Here is a 22,194-nt window from a genome sequence, read left to right as displayed (position 1 = left end):
CAGGCAACTATGCTTTACACAGACACACATTATATAATGATATAATACAGGTTCACAGGTTCAAATATAATACAAGACTGGATACAAAAGAGATTTGCACAGAATACAAGATCAGATAAGATACAGGTTTACACGTTGTACAGATTCAGACAAAATGCAGGTTTACACATTGTATAGATTCTGACATAATACAGGTTTACACATTGTACAGATTCAGACATAATACAGGTTTACACATTATATAGATTTTGACACAATACAGGTTTACACATTGTACAGATTCAGACATAATACAGGTTTACACATTATATAGATTTTGACACAATACAGGTTTACACATTGTACAGATTCAGACACAATGCAGGTTTACATGTAATCTAGATTTAGACATAATACATGCTGACATATAATACAGCATCAGATATGATACAGCTTTACACAGAATGCAGGATAAGTTATAATACCAGGTTTACACATAATCCATATTCAGACATAATACATTTTTAAAAGTAATCCAGATTCATACATGGATTTACACATAAAATGGATTCACACATAATAGAGGATCAGATATAATATGGATTTACACCTAATACAGGATCAGATATAACACGGATTTACACATAATACAGAAACAGATATAATATGCGTTTGCACCTAATACATGATCAGATATATAATACGGGTTTACTCAAAATCCAGATTCAGACATAATTCAGGTTTGTACATAATCCAAATTCAGACATGGTACAGGTTTATACATAATCTCAGTTCAGATATAATGAAACATAATACAGGATCAGATATAATCTAGGTTTACATATACTCCATATTCAAACATGGCACACATTTACACAGTGCAGATTTAGACATAATACTAGTGTACAAAAGACAAAATTACTTAATCCCTGATCCTGATCCCTGATTAAATGATTTAGCACTAATGTTGCCAATGTGAACATAAACACTTTTAATAGCATGATTCAAATACAGTAATGCTACTTGATGGGTGCAAGTCCAGGTTTATTAACTTTTTTTGTCTAACCTTTTTCTGCCGCAAATATCAAGCACAACACCACAAAAACATCACCAATGTCTAATTTGAAGAACACATGAACACGCCTAGTGTAGATGATGCCTGTACCTCTGAACAGCTGGTACATACTGTGTATTTAATATTCAGTAACTGAACTAAGTGAAGTCTGTTGAATCATTTCATGATGTCATTTCGTTCATTAAACTGTCCTCTAGGCATACTTAAAAAAACATTCTCAGAGGAATCCATCCATATTTGCACTGAAACTGCTGCACTGCTCACATGTATGTTGTGTACTTTATTTCCAGAGATGAAGACAATCCTGAGAGAGTGGACTAACATGGAGATGTTTGGCTCTGCTTGCCCTCCAATTGCATAAAATGTTTCAACTTAGACCACTACTCTGCGATGCCTAATTTGATTACTGCATGAACATTTATCAGTACTTTCACTATTGAACATGTTTTCCACAGATCCATATGTTTCTGCCATTTCTAACCTTATTTTATGAAGACAGAAGCATTGAGAGAAAAAAAATATATATTTATCTGCATTTATTTTATTTCAATTTTCACAGTCTCTCAATTTCTGTATCACTGTCAATTTCAGTATCTGTGTCTGTCGGACAGAGGGCTACTAATAAATTTTCTAACCATGTTCTCACTTAATCAGTCAGAATACTCATTTGTTCCTGTTCACTTTTCCATTCAAACAACACTAATAATCTCAAAATCCATGTCTCTCAACACATCTTACCAAATGAACCTGTGTGCGTGTGTGTGTGTGTGTGTGTGTGTGTGTGTGTGTGTGTGTGTGTGTGTGTGTGTATATGGATGTAAATGTGTGGTGTGGTGTGTGTTAAGGTTACAGGGTGTGTAGTACATCATGCTTAGTATAATGTCATTTGCACTAATTTCCCCACCAACTGACCATTGACAAAATTTTGCAGAAGGCCTGCCTCCCATAGTTATTTTGTCAGCCTTTCAGTTCAGCTTGACTTGTAGCATCTGTCGCAGTTGTGCTAACAGGTTTAAGCTGTGGCAAAATAAAGCACACAGAGGAGTACATTTAAAGCATTTTTCATGCAAGACGAACTGGCTTAACACCATAGGCCAAGCCCAAAATGGCAAAACATTACGCTTTTAAGTCGACATTAAATCATTAAGCAAATAGACGAATTTCATTAGTATAATATGGCTGTTCCCTTTGATTTCTTTAAATATTGAGGTCATTATTGTGGGTTAACTTGTCAACAGCCGTTTACAGAAATATTGTTCTACTCGGCATTGATGGCTTTGAACTAGTTAGCAGATCTAGTTAGTAGTTGCTTCCCAACTGTGTACTACACACTTAATATATACTGTATATATAGAGTATATAGCGTATCTACTGCATCTTAATAGTGTGAGCTCGACAGGTTAGTGCACAAAATATTAACATACTACACCATTCTTACTAACAGGAAGTGTTGAACTGTTGCTATGACAATGCACATCATGGCAAGCTAGACTGAAGGCTAGCTAACAAATTAACATGAGTTCACAAACAAATTTCTTAAAGAAATGCTAACAAATGAAAACATTAAGTATAACACATTTGTTTTTTTTCCACAATATTTTACAAATTTGGGATGAACTCGCATTTATACACTATTTCTGGTGCCGCTACCACCGCAGCTACTGTCACGTCACCGTCCACCATTTTTTCCGAACACAAGAAGCTCCTCCCTTTCTGTTTCCCGTTGAACGGTGGGACAATAGTGTCCATCATTACTATACTCAAAAATCCACTGGTTCTAAGTATTCATTGTGGATTTTTGAGTGTACTCAACTTTGACACTTGTGACTGTGCTACATACTACATACTCAAACAGTAGGTATTATTAGTATGAAGTGCAATTGGGACGCAGCGTGTGTTTAATGTGAGACCAGATATTCTCTACAAGGTTTAAATGTAGATTCTGTCCAGGCCAAAGTAAAAAACATTTATAGGGTGTACCTGTCTGAAAGGTATATTTATAGGGTCTACCTGTCTGAAAGGTATATCTATAGGGTGTACCTGTCTGAAAGGTATATTTATAGGGTGTACCTGTCTGAAAGGTATATCTATAGGGTGTACCTGTCTGAAAGGTATATCTATAGGGTGTACCTGTCTGAAAGGTATATTTATAGGGTCTACCTGTCTGAAAGGTATATTTATAGGGTCTACCTGTCTGAAAGGTATATCTATAGGGTGTACCTGTCTGAAAGGTATATTTATAGGGTCTACCTGTCTGAAAGGTATATTTATAGGGTCTACCTGTCTGAAAGGTATATCTATAGGGTCTACCTGTCTGAAAGGTATATCTATAGGGTGTACCTGTCTGAAAGGTATATTTATAGGGTCTACCTGTCTGAAAGGTATATTTATAGGGTCTACCTGTCTGAAAGTTATATCTATAGGGTCTACCTGTCTGAAAGGTATATCTATAGGGTGTTCCTGTCTGAAAGGTATATTTATAGGGTGTACCTGTCTGAAAGGTATATTTATAGGGTCTACCTGTCTGAAAGGTATATTTATAGGGTCTACCTGTCTGAAAGGTATATTTATAGGGTCTACCTGTCTGAAAGGTATATCTATAGGGTCTACCTGTCTGAAAGGTATATTTATAGGGTCTACCTGTCTGAAAGGTATATTTATAGGGTGTACCCGTTTGAAAGGTATATTTATAGGGTCTACCTGTCTGAAAGGTATATTTATAGGGTGTACCCGTTTGAAAGGTATATTTATAGGGTCTACCTGTCTGAAAGGTATATCTATAGGGTCTACCTGTCTGAAAGGTATATTTATAGGGTGTACCCGTTTGAAAGGTATATTTATAGGGTCTACCTGTCTGAAAGGTATATTTATAGGGTGTACCCGTTTGAAAGGTATATTTATAGGGTCTACCTGTCTGAAAGGTATATCTATAGGGTCTACCTGTCTGAAAGGTATATCTATAGGGTGTACCTGTCTGAAAGGTATATTTATAGGGTCTACCTGTCTGAAAGGTATATTTATAGGGTCTACCTGTCTGAAAGGTATATCTATAGGGTCTACCTGTCTGAAAGGTATATCTATAGGGTGTACCTGTCTGAAAGGTATATTTATAGGGTCTACCTGTCTGAAAGGTATATTTATAGGGTCTACCTGTCTGAAAGGTATATCTATAGGGTCTACCTGTCTGAAAGGTATATCTATAGGGTGTTCCTGTCTGAAAGGTATATTTATAGGGTGTTCCTGTCTGAAAGGTATATTTATAGGGTCTACCTGTCTGAAAGGTATATTTATAGGGTCTACCTGTCTGAAAGGTATATTTATAGGGTCTACCTGTCTGAAAGGTATATTTATAGGGTCTACCTGTCTGAAAGGTATATCTATAGGGTCTACCTGTCTGAAAGGTATATTTATAGGGTCTACCTGTCTGAAAGGTATATTTATAGGGTGTACCCGTTTGAAAGGTATATTTATAGGGTCTACCTGTCTGAAAGGTATATTTATAGGGTGTACCCGTTTGAAAGGTATATTTATAGGGTCTACCTGTCTGAAAGGTATATCTATAGGGTCTACCTGTCTGAAAGGTATATTTATAGGGTGTACCCGTTTGAAAGGTATATTTATAGGGTCTACCTGTCTGAAAGGTATATTTATAGGGTGTACCCGTTTGAAAGGTATATTTATAGGGTCTACCTGTCTGAAAGGTATATTTATAGGGTGTACCCGTTTGAAAGGTATATTTATAGGGTGTACCCGTTTGAAAGGTATATTTATAGGGTCTACCTGTCTGAAAGGTATATTTATAGGGTGTACCCGTTTGAAAGGTATATTTATAGGGTCTACCTGTCTGAAAGGTATATTTATAGGGTGTACCCGTTGCAAAAAAAGAAAAAAAATGTAGGCTGTGTTTTTCCAACAGCTACATGTGAGGATCATCATTGCTGTTAGAGGACGTGTTTAAAATATGATGGAACTTTTGGCAGAAGCCATGATTCTGAAGTACCTCTGAGGGATTTGGACCCAGATTAAAACTGGAGCCAGCTGTGAGTTTGCCAAGTTATTAACCTTAATGGCTGCAGTGCATAAAGGGACCTCAGGAATCTTCAGTATTACTGCACCTGCCCACACATAACTTTTACACGGTGTGGCTTTTACACTGTCTGAACCCTTTTACAAAACATTAATATGCTGAACATATATTGCACTATAGTCTATTTATATTCTGGAAAGTAATGATAACATAGTTAACACAAACAGAATATGCAATATGATTTTAATTTCATTGTTGTTCTGCATTTTTAATATCAGAACTTAAAATCCTTAAGCAAATTGTCCAGGTACGAGTATATTAGTAGTTCATGGTAAATCATGTCTAATCGTACTTTCTATACTTGTAGAACAAATGCCACTGTATGTCCAGTACTGTGCAAAAGTCAAAGACCACCCATTCATTTAGTATCATTTTCAGTCCAAACAGCCATTAAGTACAAGTTATTAATTTTCCCGTGTTAGAAAAAACCAGTAACACACAGATGAGCCAAAACATTTTGCACACCTGCCAAATATGCAGTAGATCTTCCGTGTGCTGCCAAAACAGCACTGACCTGCTGAGTCATGGACTCTACAAGACCTCTAAAGTTGCTCTGTTATCTGGCATCGTTAGCTGCACATCCTTTATCTCCTGTGAATTGTGAAGTGGAGCTGCTGCGGATCGCACTTGTTCCAGCACATCCCACAGATGCTTGATCAGATTGAGATCTCAGGAATTTAGAGGCAGAGTAAACACCTTGAACTCATTATGTTCCTTAAACCATTCCCAAATAATTTCTGATGTGTAGCAGAACACATTATCCTGCTGAAAGAGGCCGCTGCCATGAGAGGTATACCTGGTGCATATCGATGTTGAGAAAGAAGGCTTGTGTCAAATTGAGTCCACACAAATGGCTGGAGTCGGGGCTTACCAGCAAAGCTTGTCTTCTTCACACAGTACATCCTGATGCCTTCACATCTCTAAGTAAATAGTGTACAGTACGGTCCCCGGAAAATGGGACTCATTAGACCTAGTAACCTTCCATTGCACCAAGGTCCAGTGCTGATTCTCTTGCACCTGTTGCAGGTGCTTTCAGAGTTGGACAGGACTTAGCATGGGTACTTTGTCCAGTCTGAAGCTATGCAGCCCCATACACAGCAGAGTGTGATGCACTGCGTGAAGTGACCCATTCCTCCGTAACCATAGTTAAACATTTCTGTGACTTGTGTCACAGTAGATCTTTCATCATTTCAGCTCTCATGCAATGATGAGCCTTGATTACCAACACCGTCCCTGGTTTTGCTTCGTCCCTCCTCGGGTCTGTAGATACTCGACACTGTTGACTGTGAGCACCTCACAAGCCCTGCCATTTTGGAGATGCTCTGGTCTAGTCATCTGGGCATGACCGTTTGACCTTCAAAGTCACTCAGGTCTTCACGCTTACCTATTTCTCCCCCGTTAGCTGTGAGAACCGACTGTTCACTTACCGTCTACTATATCCCAGACCTTCACACTGTTTACTTCATCCATGAGTGATCATGGTGGTTTGGCTTATTACACAGGATCCTCCAACACCAAGTGTAATGTAATACAGTTGTGGTCAGACATTCACATACATTCATCATGGACATGAAAGTCATGACAATATTGAGCTTTCAGTGATTTCTTACATCTTTAATAAAAATAAAAAAAACTAATGAATTTGAAGTTTTAATTTTTGGTGGGGTTTTCTGAAATCAACACAGGGTCAAAATTATACATACAGGGTAAAAATATACATATAGCACACCTAACATTTTGTTGAATGTTACTTAGCAAGTTGTACACCAATCAGCCACTTTTGGTAGCCATAAAAATCTAGGGCCAAAGACAAGACTTTGGGAAGCAGCTTTGATGTGTGTTTGGGCTCATTGTCTTGGACACAATTTTAATGTTTCAACAAGTTTCAATAATCTAGCTGATGGTTTGAGGTTATGCTAAAGAATTCAGAGGTAGTCCTTCTTCTGCATTATTCCACTCTCTTCCACTGGCAGGAAAACACTCCAGAGCATGATGCTCCCACCACCATGCTTAACAGTTGGTACAGTGTTCTTTGGGTAGAATGCCTCAGCTTCAAACATGCCTCTTGTCATTATCACCAAACAATTCAAATTTTGCCTCTTCTGATCATGAAACATTCCTCCAGTAGGCTTTTTCTTTGTCCATTTGGTCAGCTGCATATTTAAGTTGAGCTTGAAGGTGTCAATTTTGGAACAGGAACCTCTTAGTCCATGGAGATATAAATCTTGCATTACTGTACACAGTGACACTGGTATTACAGCAGCTTCCAGTTCATGGCAGGCCCAAACCTTGTTGGTTTTTGGGTTCTTCCTGACCATCCGAACCAATTTCCTCTTAGCTGAGGGTAACAGTTTGAATATTCTTCCAGACATTGTCAAAATGGCTACAACTCCCAATAACTTACAGTTGTTTGAAAGGATGGCCTTGGAATAGTTGTTCGGAAATGGTTCCAAGAGTCTTGCCTGTAAATCTATAATCATCGAGTCAGGTTTTGATGATTGCCGGGAGAACAGTAATTGTCTGACTGCATGGTGCCAAGTGTAAAGTTTGGTGTAGGGAGGATTATGGTGTGGGGTTGTTTTTCAGGAGTTGGGCTCGGCCCCTTAGTTCCAGCAACAGGAACTCTTAATGCTTCAGCAGACCAAGAGATTTTGGACAATTTCATACTCTCAACTTTGTGGGAACAGTTTGGGGACGGCCCCTTCCTGTTCCAACATGACTGCGCACCAGTGCGCAAAGCAGGTCCATAAAGACATGGATGAGTGAGTTTGGTGTGGAAGAACTTGACTGGCCTGCACAGAGTCCTGACCTCAACCCGATAGAACGCCTTTGGGATGAATTAGAGCGGAGACTGAAACAGGCCTTCTCGTCCAACATCAGTGTCTGACCTCACAAATGCACTTCTGGAAGAACGGTCAAAAATTCCCATAAACACACTCCTTCCCAGAAGAGTTGAAGCTGTCATAGCTGCAAAGGGTGGGCCGACATCATATTAAACCCTGTGTATTAAGAATAGGATGTCACTCCAGTTCATATGCATTTGAAGGCACACGAGCAAAAAGACAGGCGACTTTTGGAAATATAGTGTATTTTTGACCCTGCATGTATAATTTTGACAAAACCTTCTCAAATACAAAAATAATGCCAAATTCAAAGAAATCACTGAAAATGCAATATTGTCATGACATACAGGTCCATGACAAGTGTAAACTTCAGACCACAACTGTATATAATTACTGCATTTTCCCATGAGCATATAAAATGGCTTGAGAGATATTTTGAGGAGATCACTTGTATAAGAAAGGGGAAATACAACCCCAATTCCAATGAAGTTGGGACGTTGTGTAAAACATAAATAAAAACAGAATACGATGATTTTCAAATCCTTTTTTAACCTATTTTCAATTGAATACACTACAAAGTCAAGATATTTAATGTTCAACCGGATAAACTTTATTGTTTTTTGCAAATATTCACTCATTTTGAATTTGATGCCTGCAACATGTTCCAATGAAGTTGGGACAGGGGCAACAAAACACTGGGAAAGTTGAGGAATGCTCAAAAAACACCTGTGTGGAACATTCCACAGGTGAACAGAATAATTGGAAACAGGTGAGAGTCATGATTGGGTATAAAGGCAGCATCCCTGAAAGGCTCAGTCGTTCACAAGCAAGGATGTGATTCTCTGGGCCCGAGCTCATCTGAGATGGACTGACGCAGAGTGGAAAAGTGTCCTGCGGTCTGTCGAGTCCACATTTCAAATTGGTTTTGGAAATCATGGACGTCGTGTCCTCCCGGGCCAAAGAGGAAAAGGACTGTCCGGATTGTTATCAGAGCAAAGTTCAAAAGCCAGCATCTCTGATGGTCTGGGGGTGTGTTAGTGCCCATGGCTGGGGTAACTTGCACATCTGTGAAGGCCCCATTAATGCTGAAAGGTACATACAGGTTTTGGAGCAACATCTGCTGCCATCCAAGCAACGTCTTTTTCAGGGACGTCCTGCTTATTTCAGCAAGACAATGCCAAGCCACATTCTGCACGTGTTACAACAGCGTGGCTTCGTAGTAAAAGAGTGCGGGTACTAGACTGGCCTGCCTGCAGTCCAGACCGTCTCCCATTGAAAATGTGTGGCGCATTATGAAGCTCAAAATACGACAACGGAGCCCCCGGACTGTTCAGCAACTGAAGTTGTATATCAAGCACGAATGGGAAAGAATTCCACCTACAAAGCTTCAACAATTAATGTCCTCAGTTCCCAAACGCTTACTGAGTGTTGTTAAAAGGAAAGGTGATGTAACACAGTGGTAAACACGCCCCTGTCCCAACTTCTTTGGAACATGTTGCAGGCATCAAATTCAAAATGAGTGAATATTTGCAAAAAACAATAAAGTTTATCCGTTTGAACATTAAATATTTTGTCTTTGTAGTGTCTTCAGTTGAATATAGATTGAAAAGGGTTTGCAAATCATCGTAGTCTGTTTTTATTTATGTTTTACACAACGTCCCAACTTCATTGGAATTGGGGTTGTAAGTGAATAAATTAGTATTAAAAAGTTCAAGAAAGATCTAAAGAAAATGCAGCTCTCTAACAACTGTGCAAGACTTGGTAGACCACCAATACTGTCCCTATCCGATAAACATCACTTAAACATTTCATCTTCAAATCTGAAAATTTCCACAGGAGTTCCTGTCCATCCTTTTACTGTGAGAAGACAACTTGGCACTATATGTCAGAAAGGATGTGTAGCTGACAAGAAGCCTCACTGAGAAAATAGCACAAAAAACAAGCAGCAAAACATCTGGACATCTGAGATCAATGGTCAGTTTTACTTGACTAGAAATAGTCGCACAGCACTGTATCTTTACCTCCTCCAGGGGGAAAACGTAATCTGTGATTACATCTATAAATCACATATAAATGTTCAGCGCGCAAACAGAAGCAAGGAGTGTTCATGCTGTGCAAATACAAGATCTAGGCTGCATTTTATGAAAACAAGGGACAAATACAGTCTTAGTAAAACTAAAAATATTTGCGTTCCGTCCAGAGACTCATTCATGTCATATATACAGCATGTGTGTTATTCGCTAGTCTCCTGAATTAAGGAGCAACGTATTTATCATGGCCCCAGTTTTCTAAAGACATTGCTGTAGTAATAGCAGTACATTACTGCTCTGGAATAACACCATATTAATCAAAATGATCATGATAATGGAATATAGATTTAAAGATGTTACATCTTATATTCAAAAGGTTTTGTTAGCTGTATGTATTTACAGCTTCTTGTCACCTTCAATTTGACCAATATCTGAATATTAATTGCATTATTACTTTATTACTGTCCAGTTGCACAGTTTTGTGCTAGAATATTTCTAACACCTTCAGTGGTGTACAGCTTTTTCAGTTGTTATGGAGTCACCCACAGCTTGGTTCCTCACTACGTCCTATAAATTATTAGCAGCCAATAAGGTTTTAGAGTACTGGAATCATATAAGAGCAGTATAACATATACATAAATGCAAAATTAAAAAAGTTATATTATTAAAAGCAGGGATTATAAACATGCCTTTCACAGAAAGTACATGCAAATGCTAAAGTCATATGCAAAAGTCATATGCAAACATTTGAACACCCCTCAGTCAAATGACATGTTTCACTGTTCTCTGTAGAGGATGTGTTCACTCAGGAAATCAGCACAGCATGTAGGCTTATTTGACCAGTAGTGCCCAAACTTTTGTATATGACTCTATGTACAGGAGAGCCGTGCTGAGTGAAGAGGAAAACATTAAAAGAATATTCTAGCATTCAGTCGATAACCACAAACATTATGTCACGTTTTCTTTTACTTAGAAAAGCTTTTAGCTCCAAATGCCTTTATGATAGAAGTCAAGTGAACTTTTATGCAAATCTGCCATCCGATCACCATGGATACCAGAAAACCTTTGGGTTTGCATTGTCTTAACACATAACTCTGTCAGTGACACTGTAGAATCTGTGCAATAAGGGTTTATGATTGTTCTTATAGGTTTGTCAGTCATAAGTCATTGTCCTGAAAGGCTTCATGTAGGAATCATGTACACTCTAAAAGCGGTTCTTCAAGGGTGAAAACAGTGGATCTGTATAAAATCATGCACACTTGAAGAACCATTTTCTGCATGGTGAAATGGTTCCTCAGATTGATGGAGAATGTTGTATATAGTTCTACGTAGAACCTCTTTGAAAATGGTTCCATGTTCTTCCACCAATCTTAAGAACATTTCACCACCCAAAGAATACTTTTATCATGCAAATGGTTGTTTGAGCATGCCTAGTTCTATACAGGACCACTTGTCTTTACTAAAGAACCCTTGAAGGACCATCCTTTTTCAGAGTGTAGCCTTACAAACGCTGCCCTTTGTGTTGCTCCAGTGATTGAAAGCTGTAAAAACCTTCATCAGCACAGCTTTGGTAGAACATTTTCTGATGCCTGTGTCACTCTGTACTATTAGAGAGTAATGATCCTACATAAATCATGTTATATAGTCCCAGTCGTAGTCGTTTCAAACATTTACTGACAGACTTCAGTAACTGCCCAGTGACGTCTATTATGAGTGATAAGATTTCTCAGTTCAGGAAATTCTGTCACAATTATTGTCCATGTAAATCAATGGCACAGCCGGTGTGAATACTGAAGTATTCCTTTAAATTGGCCTTTATAAACACTTCACCATGGAGATACCAGTGACGACGTCATATAGTTGACCCATGTGGAAATGATACACATTGGAATGAAGTCAATTTGGTGCATTTATCAGATACAGTTCTATAATAATGTCTATAATATATCTATAATAATGGGGCCCAGAGGGTTCTTTGAGCAGTGCCATAGAAGAACCACTTTCATTGGTTAGTGAACCAAATAAATGTGTGAGAAACCCTTTAAAGGTTTCACATGATGAAAAGGCTCTGTGCCAGTCTAAGAGTTATTTCTGGAGCCATCACAAACATTGTTGGCAGTGTGTTTTTTTTTTTAAATATTGGGTGAAATTTATTAATATATATCGTTGCTTTCAGAACAAAACCTTGTGTCTCCAAAATAGAAAAAAAACATATTTTACTTTTAATGTAAGTCAATGGTATAAGTAATTTTCAGCCATTTCTTTTGTTTCATTTGCTATGAAATTTTAACACAATTTAAAGGGTAACAGATGTTTTTGACTTATGGTAAAAACTAAAAAAAAAAAACTACAAAAATGGAGATTTTGTAGTTTTGTTCTGACAGCAGCTACATACCTTGTATCTCCAAAATAGTAACTTTAGGAAAAAATGAAAAAAAATGCTTCACTTTCAATGTAAGTCAGATAGACAGCTCCGCTCGCAAGCTCATCACCAGCAGGAGCTCCACCCACCCTCCACCACCGTAAAGGAACAGGCCACCCCATGTAATCCAGGAAATTGACATCTTTTGGGTCCGTGCTGCTACAGTGATGATATCAGCGGTACATGTTTTCAAAACAAGCATGGACCCTGTGTCCCAATTATCTCTCCCAACCCAGTTCTTATAAGAAGCAGAAAGAACAAGGAGTTTAGGTCAGATACTGTGAATACATCCAACCTGCAGTATGTTGGAGGTAACTCACAGTCTTTGAAACAAAGTGCACAGGTTATTAAGTTAGCTCTACTGAATATCAGATCTCTTACAAACAAGTCTTATGTAATTAATGATTTAATTACAACTCACAGGCTTGATTTCATGCTTTTAACAGAGACATTAAACTCATATAGTGCTGATATTGTGTTAACTGAGACGGCTCCACCAAACTTTAACTTTTTAAATGTTTCACGCACCGGCAAGAAAGGTGGAGGTGTAGCAATGCTGTTTAATGATACTTTCCAATGCAAGCAGTTACCACTTGGTGATTTCACATCTTTTGAATATTTAGGTGCGATTTTAAAGGGGGCACAAAGAATATTATTAGTAACTGTCTACAGACCTCCAAGGAACAATGCTAATTTTATTGATGACTTCACAGATATGTTATCTTTTATTTCTACTGAATTTGATCATTTTGTTATTGCTGGTGATTTTAACATTCATATTGATAATCCCAAGGATAATTACGCCAAAGAACTCTATGATGTACTTGAATCTTTTGAACCTTCTCAGCATGTGACTGGAAGCACACATTGCCATGGTCACACTTTGGATGTGGTTATCTCAAAGGGTCTTGACATTTTAGCCTCTATTAAGGATGTTGCATTGTCTGATCACTACTGTGTATTTTTGAAATGTGGACTTCAATCCACAGCAGTGCCAGGCAAGTTAGGTTTAAGAAAAGACAGATAAATGACAGGACAGCTGCACTTTTTGTTACCAAACAATTTACATACAAAAACTCAGAAGACACGTATAAGGTTACCGCTGGTTTTGAATAGTAGATGAAATGGCTGGATGTTGTGATGTTGCTTTGTTTAAATGTCAAAGGTTTAACTGTGTAGAAATTTGGAAAAATTGGTGACGTTTCCCTTCAAACAGAGCATCAGAAACACACAGTGCTCCTCTGGTTCTCTGACAGTTCCACCGCTCAGAAAGGAAGAAAGTTTTTATGCACTAAATGATAGATGGGTTTCCAGTAATGTAAGCCTCAGTAAACGTATCACTGGATGTCTGTAAAGCTGCTGTGTGTCTGTAAAAGTGCTATACAGATCAATCAGAATTGAACTGAACTGAATCTTTCGCAACAGGGTCAAAGGAGGCAATGGTGCCCTTCAGAGAGTTGCATGTAGCATCTGAATGACCCCGCAGTTCACTTGTGTATGTTTTTGTGTAGGATGGCAGAGAAGATGCGAAAGGGGACGAAGGCTCCAACTGTTTCACTCCCACTCCTATCCCACATTCCTTTCACCTGGCAGGGGCCTCCAGCAGTCTGAGCTACGCCGTCGCCTCCACAACTCTCACCAACATGTGAGTCCACTGTCTGATTTCCCTTAAACAGGCTTAAATGATACAGATGATGTCCAGTGCCTTGTTTCTTAGCTTGTATGTCATTGATCTGCAAATGTCTGCATAAAAATCAGTAACTGGTCAAGACCCTCTTATTAGTGACTGCGCAGCTCCCAACACTATTGTCAATCGATTTATGTTCCTCTTTGTTCTTTTATTCTGCTGGATTTTTTGCCGACTAACTTGTCTTGCAGTTTTCAAGATATCAAACCGACTCCAGAATGTTCAGTTCATTGTGAGAGATGTGCTTGAGTAAAGCTTTTTGACTGGACACATGGCTTAGTAACCACTGGAATGAATTGCAGAATGCACAAAAACATCACCATGACACAAGAAAGCTAACAACACTGTATCAACCGCTTGGGATTTCATAGTAACCACCTAACAACACCCTAACAACCACCTGCAGTAACATATGATCCGCCTAGCAACAACTTAGCAACCACCCGGGACAACATAGCAACTGCTTAGGATGTCATAGCAACCACCTAACAACACCCTAGCAACCACCTGGAGTAACATATGAAATGCCTAGCAACACCTTAGCAATGACTCAGGATAACATAGCAACTGCTTGGGATGTCATAGCAGCCACCTAACGACACCCTATCAACCACCTAGAGTAACATATGAACCAGCTAGCAACACCTTTGTAACCGCCCAGGATAACATAGCAACTGCTTGGCCTAGCAAACACTAGCAACAACCTAGCAACCACTTTCAGTCCTTCAACAACCACATAGCAACACCTTAGCAACCACCTGGAAAATCATATGAACTGCTTAGCAACATCCTAAAGTGCCGTAGCAGCCATCTAGCAACTCAGCATTAACACCAGAAACCTGCTTAAGCTGCACAACCCCTAATGGACTGCTCTAATGGTTTGCTCCACAGGCCCTAATGGACTGCTCTAATGGTTTGCTCCACAGGCCCTATTTCTCTTTAGACATTAAGACAAGGTCAGCAGAGGGGCTGCTGTTCTACATTCCAGCTGAGCAGGACAACTACCACGTGGCTCTTTACGTTTCCAAGGGAAGAATTCGCTTTTCTATTGGAAGTCAGCGAGAGATCTTAAACAGGGATAAGTACAACGATGGAAAGTGGCACACGGTTAGTGTAGATCAGTTTGCGTGTTATTTATATCTTTATTGACCAGGGTCAGTCTGAATTTTCATGACCAAATCTTAAGGAAAATTATTCAGTAACTGCACCTCAGATTAACAGAACATGTGTTTTATGATCTACACATATCGCTATATGCTTACAATTCACTGCTGAAAGCCAAAAATCTCAGACGCTCTTTGTATTATTTTATAAAAAATTATTTTTACAGAGCAGATCACTGACGAGACGCCATCTGTTTATAGTTTATAGCCCAGATTTGTGGAAAAATGGGTCGAATTTCAGTAGAAAAAAAACTGAGTTCAGCTTCTTTTATTATAAGGGTTTAAAGTTACATCACCATCTATTTGACTGGAAAGAAGACAGTTACAGCCTCATATCCCACCCACCTTCTGAAGGCAGCTTATGAAATATGAAAGTTATGAAGAATGTGACAAATGTTAAAAAGATTTATATTTTGTTCAATGTCTTTTAAGTCCTGTTCATTTTAAAATCTCATAATGTATATACTCGACTGTACTGTCCTTTTTTGCTGCTTTAACTTTTTAAGCTGTTTCTATTTTTCTTACTTTGTGCCACGGCCCCAAAAGTATTTGGACAAGTTGACCACTGGTACACTTTAATGAAATTCTTTAGGTCACATCATGAAATATTGGTACTTAATGTGGAGAAAGTCTGGAGAGGAAAGCCAACTAGATTGCAAAGGCAATCTATAATAAAAATAATAGGAATAAAAGGAATAAAAAATAGTCTTTGAATGGTCTGTGTAAAATAGCTGCTTCTCAGTTGGAGCATTTTGCATCCTAGTACAATAAACCTGATATATATTTAAGTATTTTGGGATCACTGTATATGTCTACCTAACTTGGAATTGAGAGGTCAAATGACCTGGAATTTGCACTGCTACTCTGTCTGTGACCAAGACAATCTGAGGCAAGGATATATCAGTCAGATTAGGCTATGCATGTCTAAATAAAACCGTGCTGAAATCGATGGTTCCTCATGGTCTGCTTTGCTCTGTAGGTAACTCTGAGCCTGGAGAAGCGCAAGTTCCGCCTGGTGATTGACGGTCTGAGGGCGAAGGATGGCGAACTGAATCCTAGAGAGGGTTCTTCAATCCAGCTGAGCTCAGCCATTTACCTGGGCACTCCTCCACCGTCCACACACAAGGTTCTGAAGGTAATTCCACACCGACTCACATTTCTGCGTTAGTGATTCAAGAAGCTGATCAGAAAAGCTGACTGCAGTGGAAAAAACAAGTGCTCATATTAAACTGTGTAAAGTTTGTATCAGATCAGCTGTACAGCACAAATCTACGATTGAACAGATCAGCACATTCCATCAGCAGTGTGTGATACTTCTAAGGAGACGCAAGCAGCTCAGATTAATGACTCGAACTCATTTCCAGGGGAAGAGGCTGCCTGAGCATGGAGTGATTGGCTGTATTCGCAGTTTTAAAATGAATGGCTCACTGATGGCGGCGGCAGCGGTGAATCGTGGTGTGGGTCCGTGTTTTGAGGGTCAGACAGAGAGTGGGGCCTACTTCTCAGGACATGGAGCTTATGTTATTGTTGGTAAGTGCTGGACGAGCTACTTCCAATAGATGAAATGATTCTATCTATAATAGACCTAAAACTATTACAATAAAACTATCATAATGTACTGTTCTTATAACATTAGCATGTATATAGGTGAAGGTATTCTTTAGGTACGTTTAATACTATAATTACAGCATTATTTATTAGACGTGACATTATTCCCTTTAATCCTGTTATACACATCTAAAAGGTGAAATTCTTCTGTTTATAATGCTGTTATAACAGGACTATTTATCATAAGCAAAATTATTCTGTTTATAATTCTGTTACAGCGATACCATGAATAATAGGTCATTTTCCTGTTTATTATACTGGTACTTGAGTACTATTCATCATAGGTGAAAAATATATATTTTTAAATGCTGCTATAACAGCTGTTTATAATGGGTAAAATTCTGTTTATAACAGCATTGTAGCAATTCTGTCCATAGTAAGTAACGTCTATTTATAATAGTATTATACCAATCTTATAATAGATCAAATTTGGCATCCTAAACTATGTGTAACTTGGCATCAAGCCTTCAGCAGTGCCAAGTGTGTGTATATATATATATATATATATATATATATATATATGTGTGTGTGTGTGTGTGTGTGTGTGTGTGTGTGTGTGTGTGTGTGTGTGTGTATGTATATATATATATATATATATATATATATATGTGTGTGTGTGTGTGTGTGTGTGTGTGTGTGTGTGTGTGTGTATATATACACATATATAAATGAATGTATGTATAGTAAGGTTAACTCTAACAGCTTAGTAGTAAAACCACAAAGATTGCTTTAAGTGTTTTTGGACAGAACACAGCTAGATTTCTTTAACTAACTAATGATTGTGTTAGTAATTTTAAAAAGTTTGTGTAGTCAGTGTTAGTGTGTAAACATACAAAGATCTTCTATTTTAATACCCCCTGAAAAATCTGAGTTGGTCTTGACTCATAGTCTTAGATTTTTTGTAACGTTGGTCCTCTGAATCTCTGTCCAGATGAGTCGTTTGTCGTGGGTCAGAGCTTTGAGCTGGTGTTTGAGTTGCGGCCCAGTAAGCAGAGCGCCCTCCTGCTGCACGTGGGAAACCAAAACCACCTCACTGTGTTCATGAGGAGAGAAGAGGTGAGGGTATTCAGTCCTCAGTGAAGCTGGTAGTGGGTTTGGCTGACTTCATTTCAATGACAAATGGTCTCACCAAAACAGCTCTGATAATTATAGAAATGGCATTTATTTTTTATGACGTGCAAATAAAGGTCCTAAACTGTCCCTGGGGTGGTACGTTCCAGGAGACATCTCAGTACCTTTAGTCTGGGAACATAATTGTACCATAATCCATTAAAACGATAGTTTCTAAATTGTACTGACTCCACACACCCCGTCTCATTTATGGCATTTTGCTGACGCTCTTATCCAGAGCGACTTACAACTTGATCATTTTACACTGGGGGGGCCAAGGTGGTGTTAGGAGTCTTGCCCAAGGTATTATTGGTATAGTGTAGGGTGTTTACCCAGGTGGGGATTGAACCCCATCTCCAGGCTTTTATTTTATTGTTCTGTTTTAAAACATTAGGTTATGTAAAGATACAAATATCTACTTCTCATCTGGAAAAACGTATCTATGGTGCACAATTGGACTTAAAACCACTGCTGTACCTTTGAGGGAACATTTACACTGTTTGTTCCTATATGAATGAAAAACGTCCCACAGAAACTTTATTTCTAACAGTGTATGTTCACATCATCGATACGTTTGTAAGAGTTGATTCACTTCATACTAACACGTGAAACTGATGGATTCGTATCACTCTGGGTCACTTTCTTTGACCATTACAACGTTTACTATATACACTTGAGCTTCTTTGAGGGCTGATAGGATAGAAAGGATAGTTGAGTGATTCATGTTGAACAACTACATGTAGTATTTGTTCTGATTGGTTTAAAGTGATGAAATTGTGTGTAGCACAGGGGCATTTAACAGTGTCCATGCTTTTATTTACAAAGGTAGGATTTCTTTTGTTTTGATACAAATCAGTAGTCGCATGTTACGAAAAGATGAAATTAAGTGATAATATTAAATGATAAAGGAGAGAGAAGTTTGGAGCTGAGTAAACAGAGCTAATCTTTGGTCTGCTGCATCTCCAGGTGGTGGCACAGGTGAACAGCGGAGGGGGTGAATTCAGTGTAGTTGTGCAGCCGAAACAGTCGCTGTGTGACGGGGTGTTCCACAGGATAGCAGGTACACTTTGCTTCATCTCCAGACGGATCTTTTCTTGAAGTAACAAAACGCACAATGCAGCTCATGCATAGCTTTCTTACATGGCATCGTCGAGACTTTGCTTGGTTGTACTCAGTGTGAAGATGTTGGGTTTGATCGTTCTTCCTCTGCGTCAGTTATCCAGCGCAACAACGTGGTGGAGATGCATGTAGACACAGAGGGCAATTACACCATAGGCCCGAGCTTCTCGTCCCCCACCCAGGACACACACCCTGTTTATGTAGGCGGAGTTCCAGGTACAGTATCATACACAGAACACTAACGTTTATCCCGGGTTCTGCTCTTCTGAAGTATCTCTAGATCATATATATCCAAAAGTTGAAGTGTTTGATCCCCTTTCCTGCAGTAACTTCAGATATGGCTTTACATTAGATGTTGGAACATCTATGTGAGGATTTGATTGCATTCAGTCACAAGAGCATCAGTTCAGAGCCCTGCAGGTAACATTGACATGTGGGAATGAGATGCTAATGTGTGGCCATGACTTAGTAAGTTGCGGGAACGAGATAATTAAGTTGAGGCCACAACTTAGTAAGGCATGGGAATGAGATCATGCCTTATTAAACTGTGGAAAAGGCTTAATCATCTCATTCCCACGCCTTACTAAGTCATGGCCACAACTTAATTATCTCATTCCCACACCTTATGTTGTGGCCACACATTGTTTTCATTTAAACGGGATGTCACCAGCAGGGCTGTACATTTGTGAGGTATTTGATGGAGCTTCATTGCTTCAGAGAATGCGGTTCCACTGCTCCAGAGCCCAGTGCTGGGGGTCTTTATACCTGACACTGTGTGGGCATGATGGTCTCAGGCTCATTCACGGCTGCTCCAGAGCATCCCATTCTATTGGCCAGTGCTTTTCTATGGAGACTGTACAAGCTGTGTTTGCGATATTGAATGCCTGTTTTTGCAGTGGGTGAAATTTAAAGTATGACTTTTGTCCTCATGTCATACTAAACAAACTTTGGCCTTTTATTTTAGCTACATTTCATATCTTTATCTGCAACCTAATTTTAGGATAAAAGAACATTATATCATTGTATTCTTTATCATTATTGTTATATTCTTGAAATAACAGCTAAAATGTTTCAACAATACCAAGTAGCACATTAAAAACATTAAAGCACGTTGAGATGTTAAGTAGTCACAAATAGACTTGCTTTTATGGTTTTTCATACTCGATAAAAATGGACTCAAAAACCCAAAATGCAGGCTTCAACTATTACTATAACTATAGACTATTACTACTACTTTTAGCTATGCAATGATTGTTTTGTCCATTTCTTCAGCCGAAAACTATTACGTTAGCTCTGTTAAAGAAGCCAACTTCAGACAAACGTGTTGGCTGATCAACTTGGATTGGATTTTAAGTATCAGTTGAAAGTCGTCTTTTCTTCTGTTTTACAGATCATCTCAAATTCTCTCTCCCAGTCACTGAATCCTATGTTGGCTGTCTCCAAAACCTTGTGATCAACAGGAACGTGGTGGTCTTTGAGAAGCTTTCTGGGGTATTTGGTGCTGTAAACCTCAGAGAATGTCCAGTTAACTTGAGGCCACCTCAGCACAGCCCCAGTGCGAAGTCTCCAGTAAGAAGGCCATAAGAGTGTAGAATCTATCAAAATCTACCACTGATGGTAGTTATGGGTCAGTGTTTACCAGTTCTAGCCCTGAACAGAAGTCTGTGCAGCTGTTTAAAGGAATATTAAATGTTTTTCTACCTGCTGCATCTGCGGCAAGCGATAATAATTTCCCCTCACTTAGAAAAGAACAGATAATTTGTCAAAATGCTTCAGCACCTGTCTATTATAAGTGTATTTAGTACAGGGGAATGTGTCAACATTACTGCCTGTGGTAATAATATGCCATCACATGTGCTACAGAAGCAGCAGATAGAGCTTGTGTTCTTTAAATGTTGGAATATTCCTGTACCTGAATGAACTGTGCAGTTCAAAGGGGTCCAAGCAAACTCATGGCTTTTCTCTTATGAGGAAGATAGACGTTCACGTTCTAATGCAGGTGGATTTACACATTTTACTGAAGAAAATATTACTGGATTGTAATATATTGATTCATTAGCCCGTTTGCAAATATTTAAAGTAGGGCTCTTCATGTTAACACAGGTGAATGACTGTAAATCTGTGTCCTGATGTACTGTATATCAAAGTAGTGCCTTTGACCATTATGTTTACCAATTGAATTACATTTCTGTAAGCTGTATTATATTTTGTGCAAAGACTTGTAAGGTAAGATCATGGACCATTTTTATAATGTTGTAAAATTTATTTATGTATATCATTAAAATAACCTTTTTTTTTTCAAAATTCAGTGACAAGGGGTGTAAAAAATGCATCGTGACATCATGAGATCATGTGACTGAGCAACTGATGTGAATTAAGGTTGGGCAAATAGCGCCCTCGTATTACAAATGGATGCGTAAAGGTGACGTAAGCAATGTTAAAGCGTTTATGTCGCACCATTCAGTTCAATTTCAATAAATGTCAAGCCCTCTGGCTAAAACTGGTGAATGTTAAACAATGCTGCTAGCTAGCTGAGATTAGCTGGATAGCATTCGCTTAGCTAGCATGATAACAACCCTTTTCACCACAGGGCAAGATTGACTGTGGGTAACTAAAGCACCCCGAGTTTAGACGATAATGACACAACTCTGAGGGAGTGCCGTCGAGTTAGAGGGTCCGGAAGGCTGAACTTAGGCTGTTCTGTTTGGATCTGTAGTCCGCTGGCTAACCTAATGTTAGTTTAGTGAGCAGCTGCAGATGCAGGCCACCCACTACAGCACAGGCCTGAAGTTTCTTGAAGTTTTCTTAGTCTGAATCATTCTGCTCTGGACAGCTCGTCAATGTGCCAACATCAATTTATTCTCGAAAACTAAATTGAGATTCATCCCAAAATGCTAACATTCTTGGATATCATTACATTTTAAAAAAGACAAACAGCTTTAGTTCTTTAATAAAAGTGGCATTAAGCATAATTTTTAAAAAATGGTTCCTCAAGAGTCCTTTAATAAAGGCATTGGTTCTATTTAGAACCACAAGCCCCATATAGAATCGTTTTTATGCTTAAATGGTTC

At 38.7% G+C, this 22,194-nt stretch overlaps 1 protein-coding gene across 4 annotated transcripts in view; it reads left to right on the top strand.

Annotated features, from left to right (window-relative positions):
• LOC108436853 (laminin subunit alpha-3-like) overlaps window positions 1-22,090 on the top strand; it is a 154,797-nt gene extending 132,707 nt beyond the window's left edge. For 3 of the 4 annotated variants that reach the window (XM_037535183.1, XM_037535185.1, XM_037535181.1), the window contains exons 82-89: window positions 13,948-14,081; window positions 15,050-15,230; window positions 16,266-16,421; window positions 16,651-16,816; window positions 17,826-17,950; window positions 18,971-19,064; window positions 19,220-19,339; window positions 20,514-22,090. In XM_037535183.1, the coding sequence (XP_037391080.1) occupies window positions 13,948-14,081; window positions 15,050-15,230; window positions 16,266-16,421; window positions 16,651-16,816; window positions 17,826-17,950; window positions 18,971-19,064; window positions 19,220-19,339; window positions 20,514-20,707 (1,170 nt within the window). In that variant the 3' untranslated portion in view covers window positions 20,708-22,090. Of the gene's footprint in view, window positions 1-1,344; window positions 1,705-13,947; window positions 14,082-15,049; window positions 15,231-16,265; window positions 16,422-16,650; window positions 16,817-17,825; window positions 17,951-18,970; window positions 19,065-19,219; window positions 19,340-20,513 lie in introns of those variants that run through there. The other variant, XM_037535186.1, reaches the window with a different exon arrangement.
• The last annotated feature ends 104 nt before the right edge of the window (window positions 22,091-22,194 follow it).

The sequence above is a fragment of the Pygocentrus nattereri genome, chromosome 2 (genome assembly GCF_015220715.1).
Source record: "Pygocentrus nattereri isolate fPygNat1 chromosome 2, fPygNat1.pri, whole genome shotgun sequence".
Lineage (NCBI taxonomy): Eukaryota > Metazoa > Chordata > Actinopteri > Characiformes > Serrasalmidae > Pygocentrus > Pygocentrus nattereri.
Note: the sequence above shows the minus strand (reverse complement) of the source record. Positions and strands in the feature narration are given on the sequence as shown.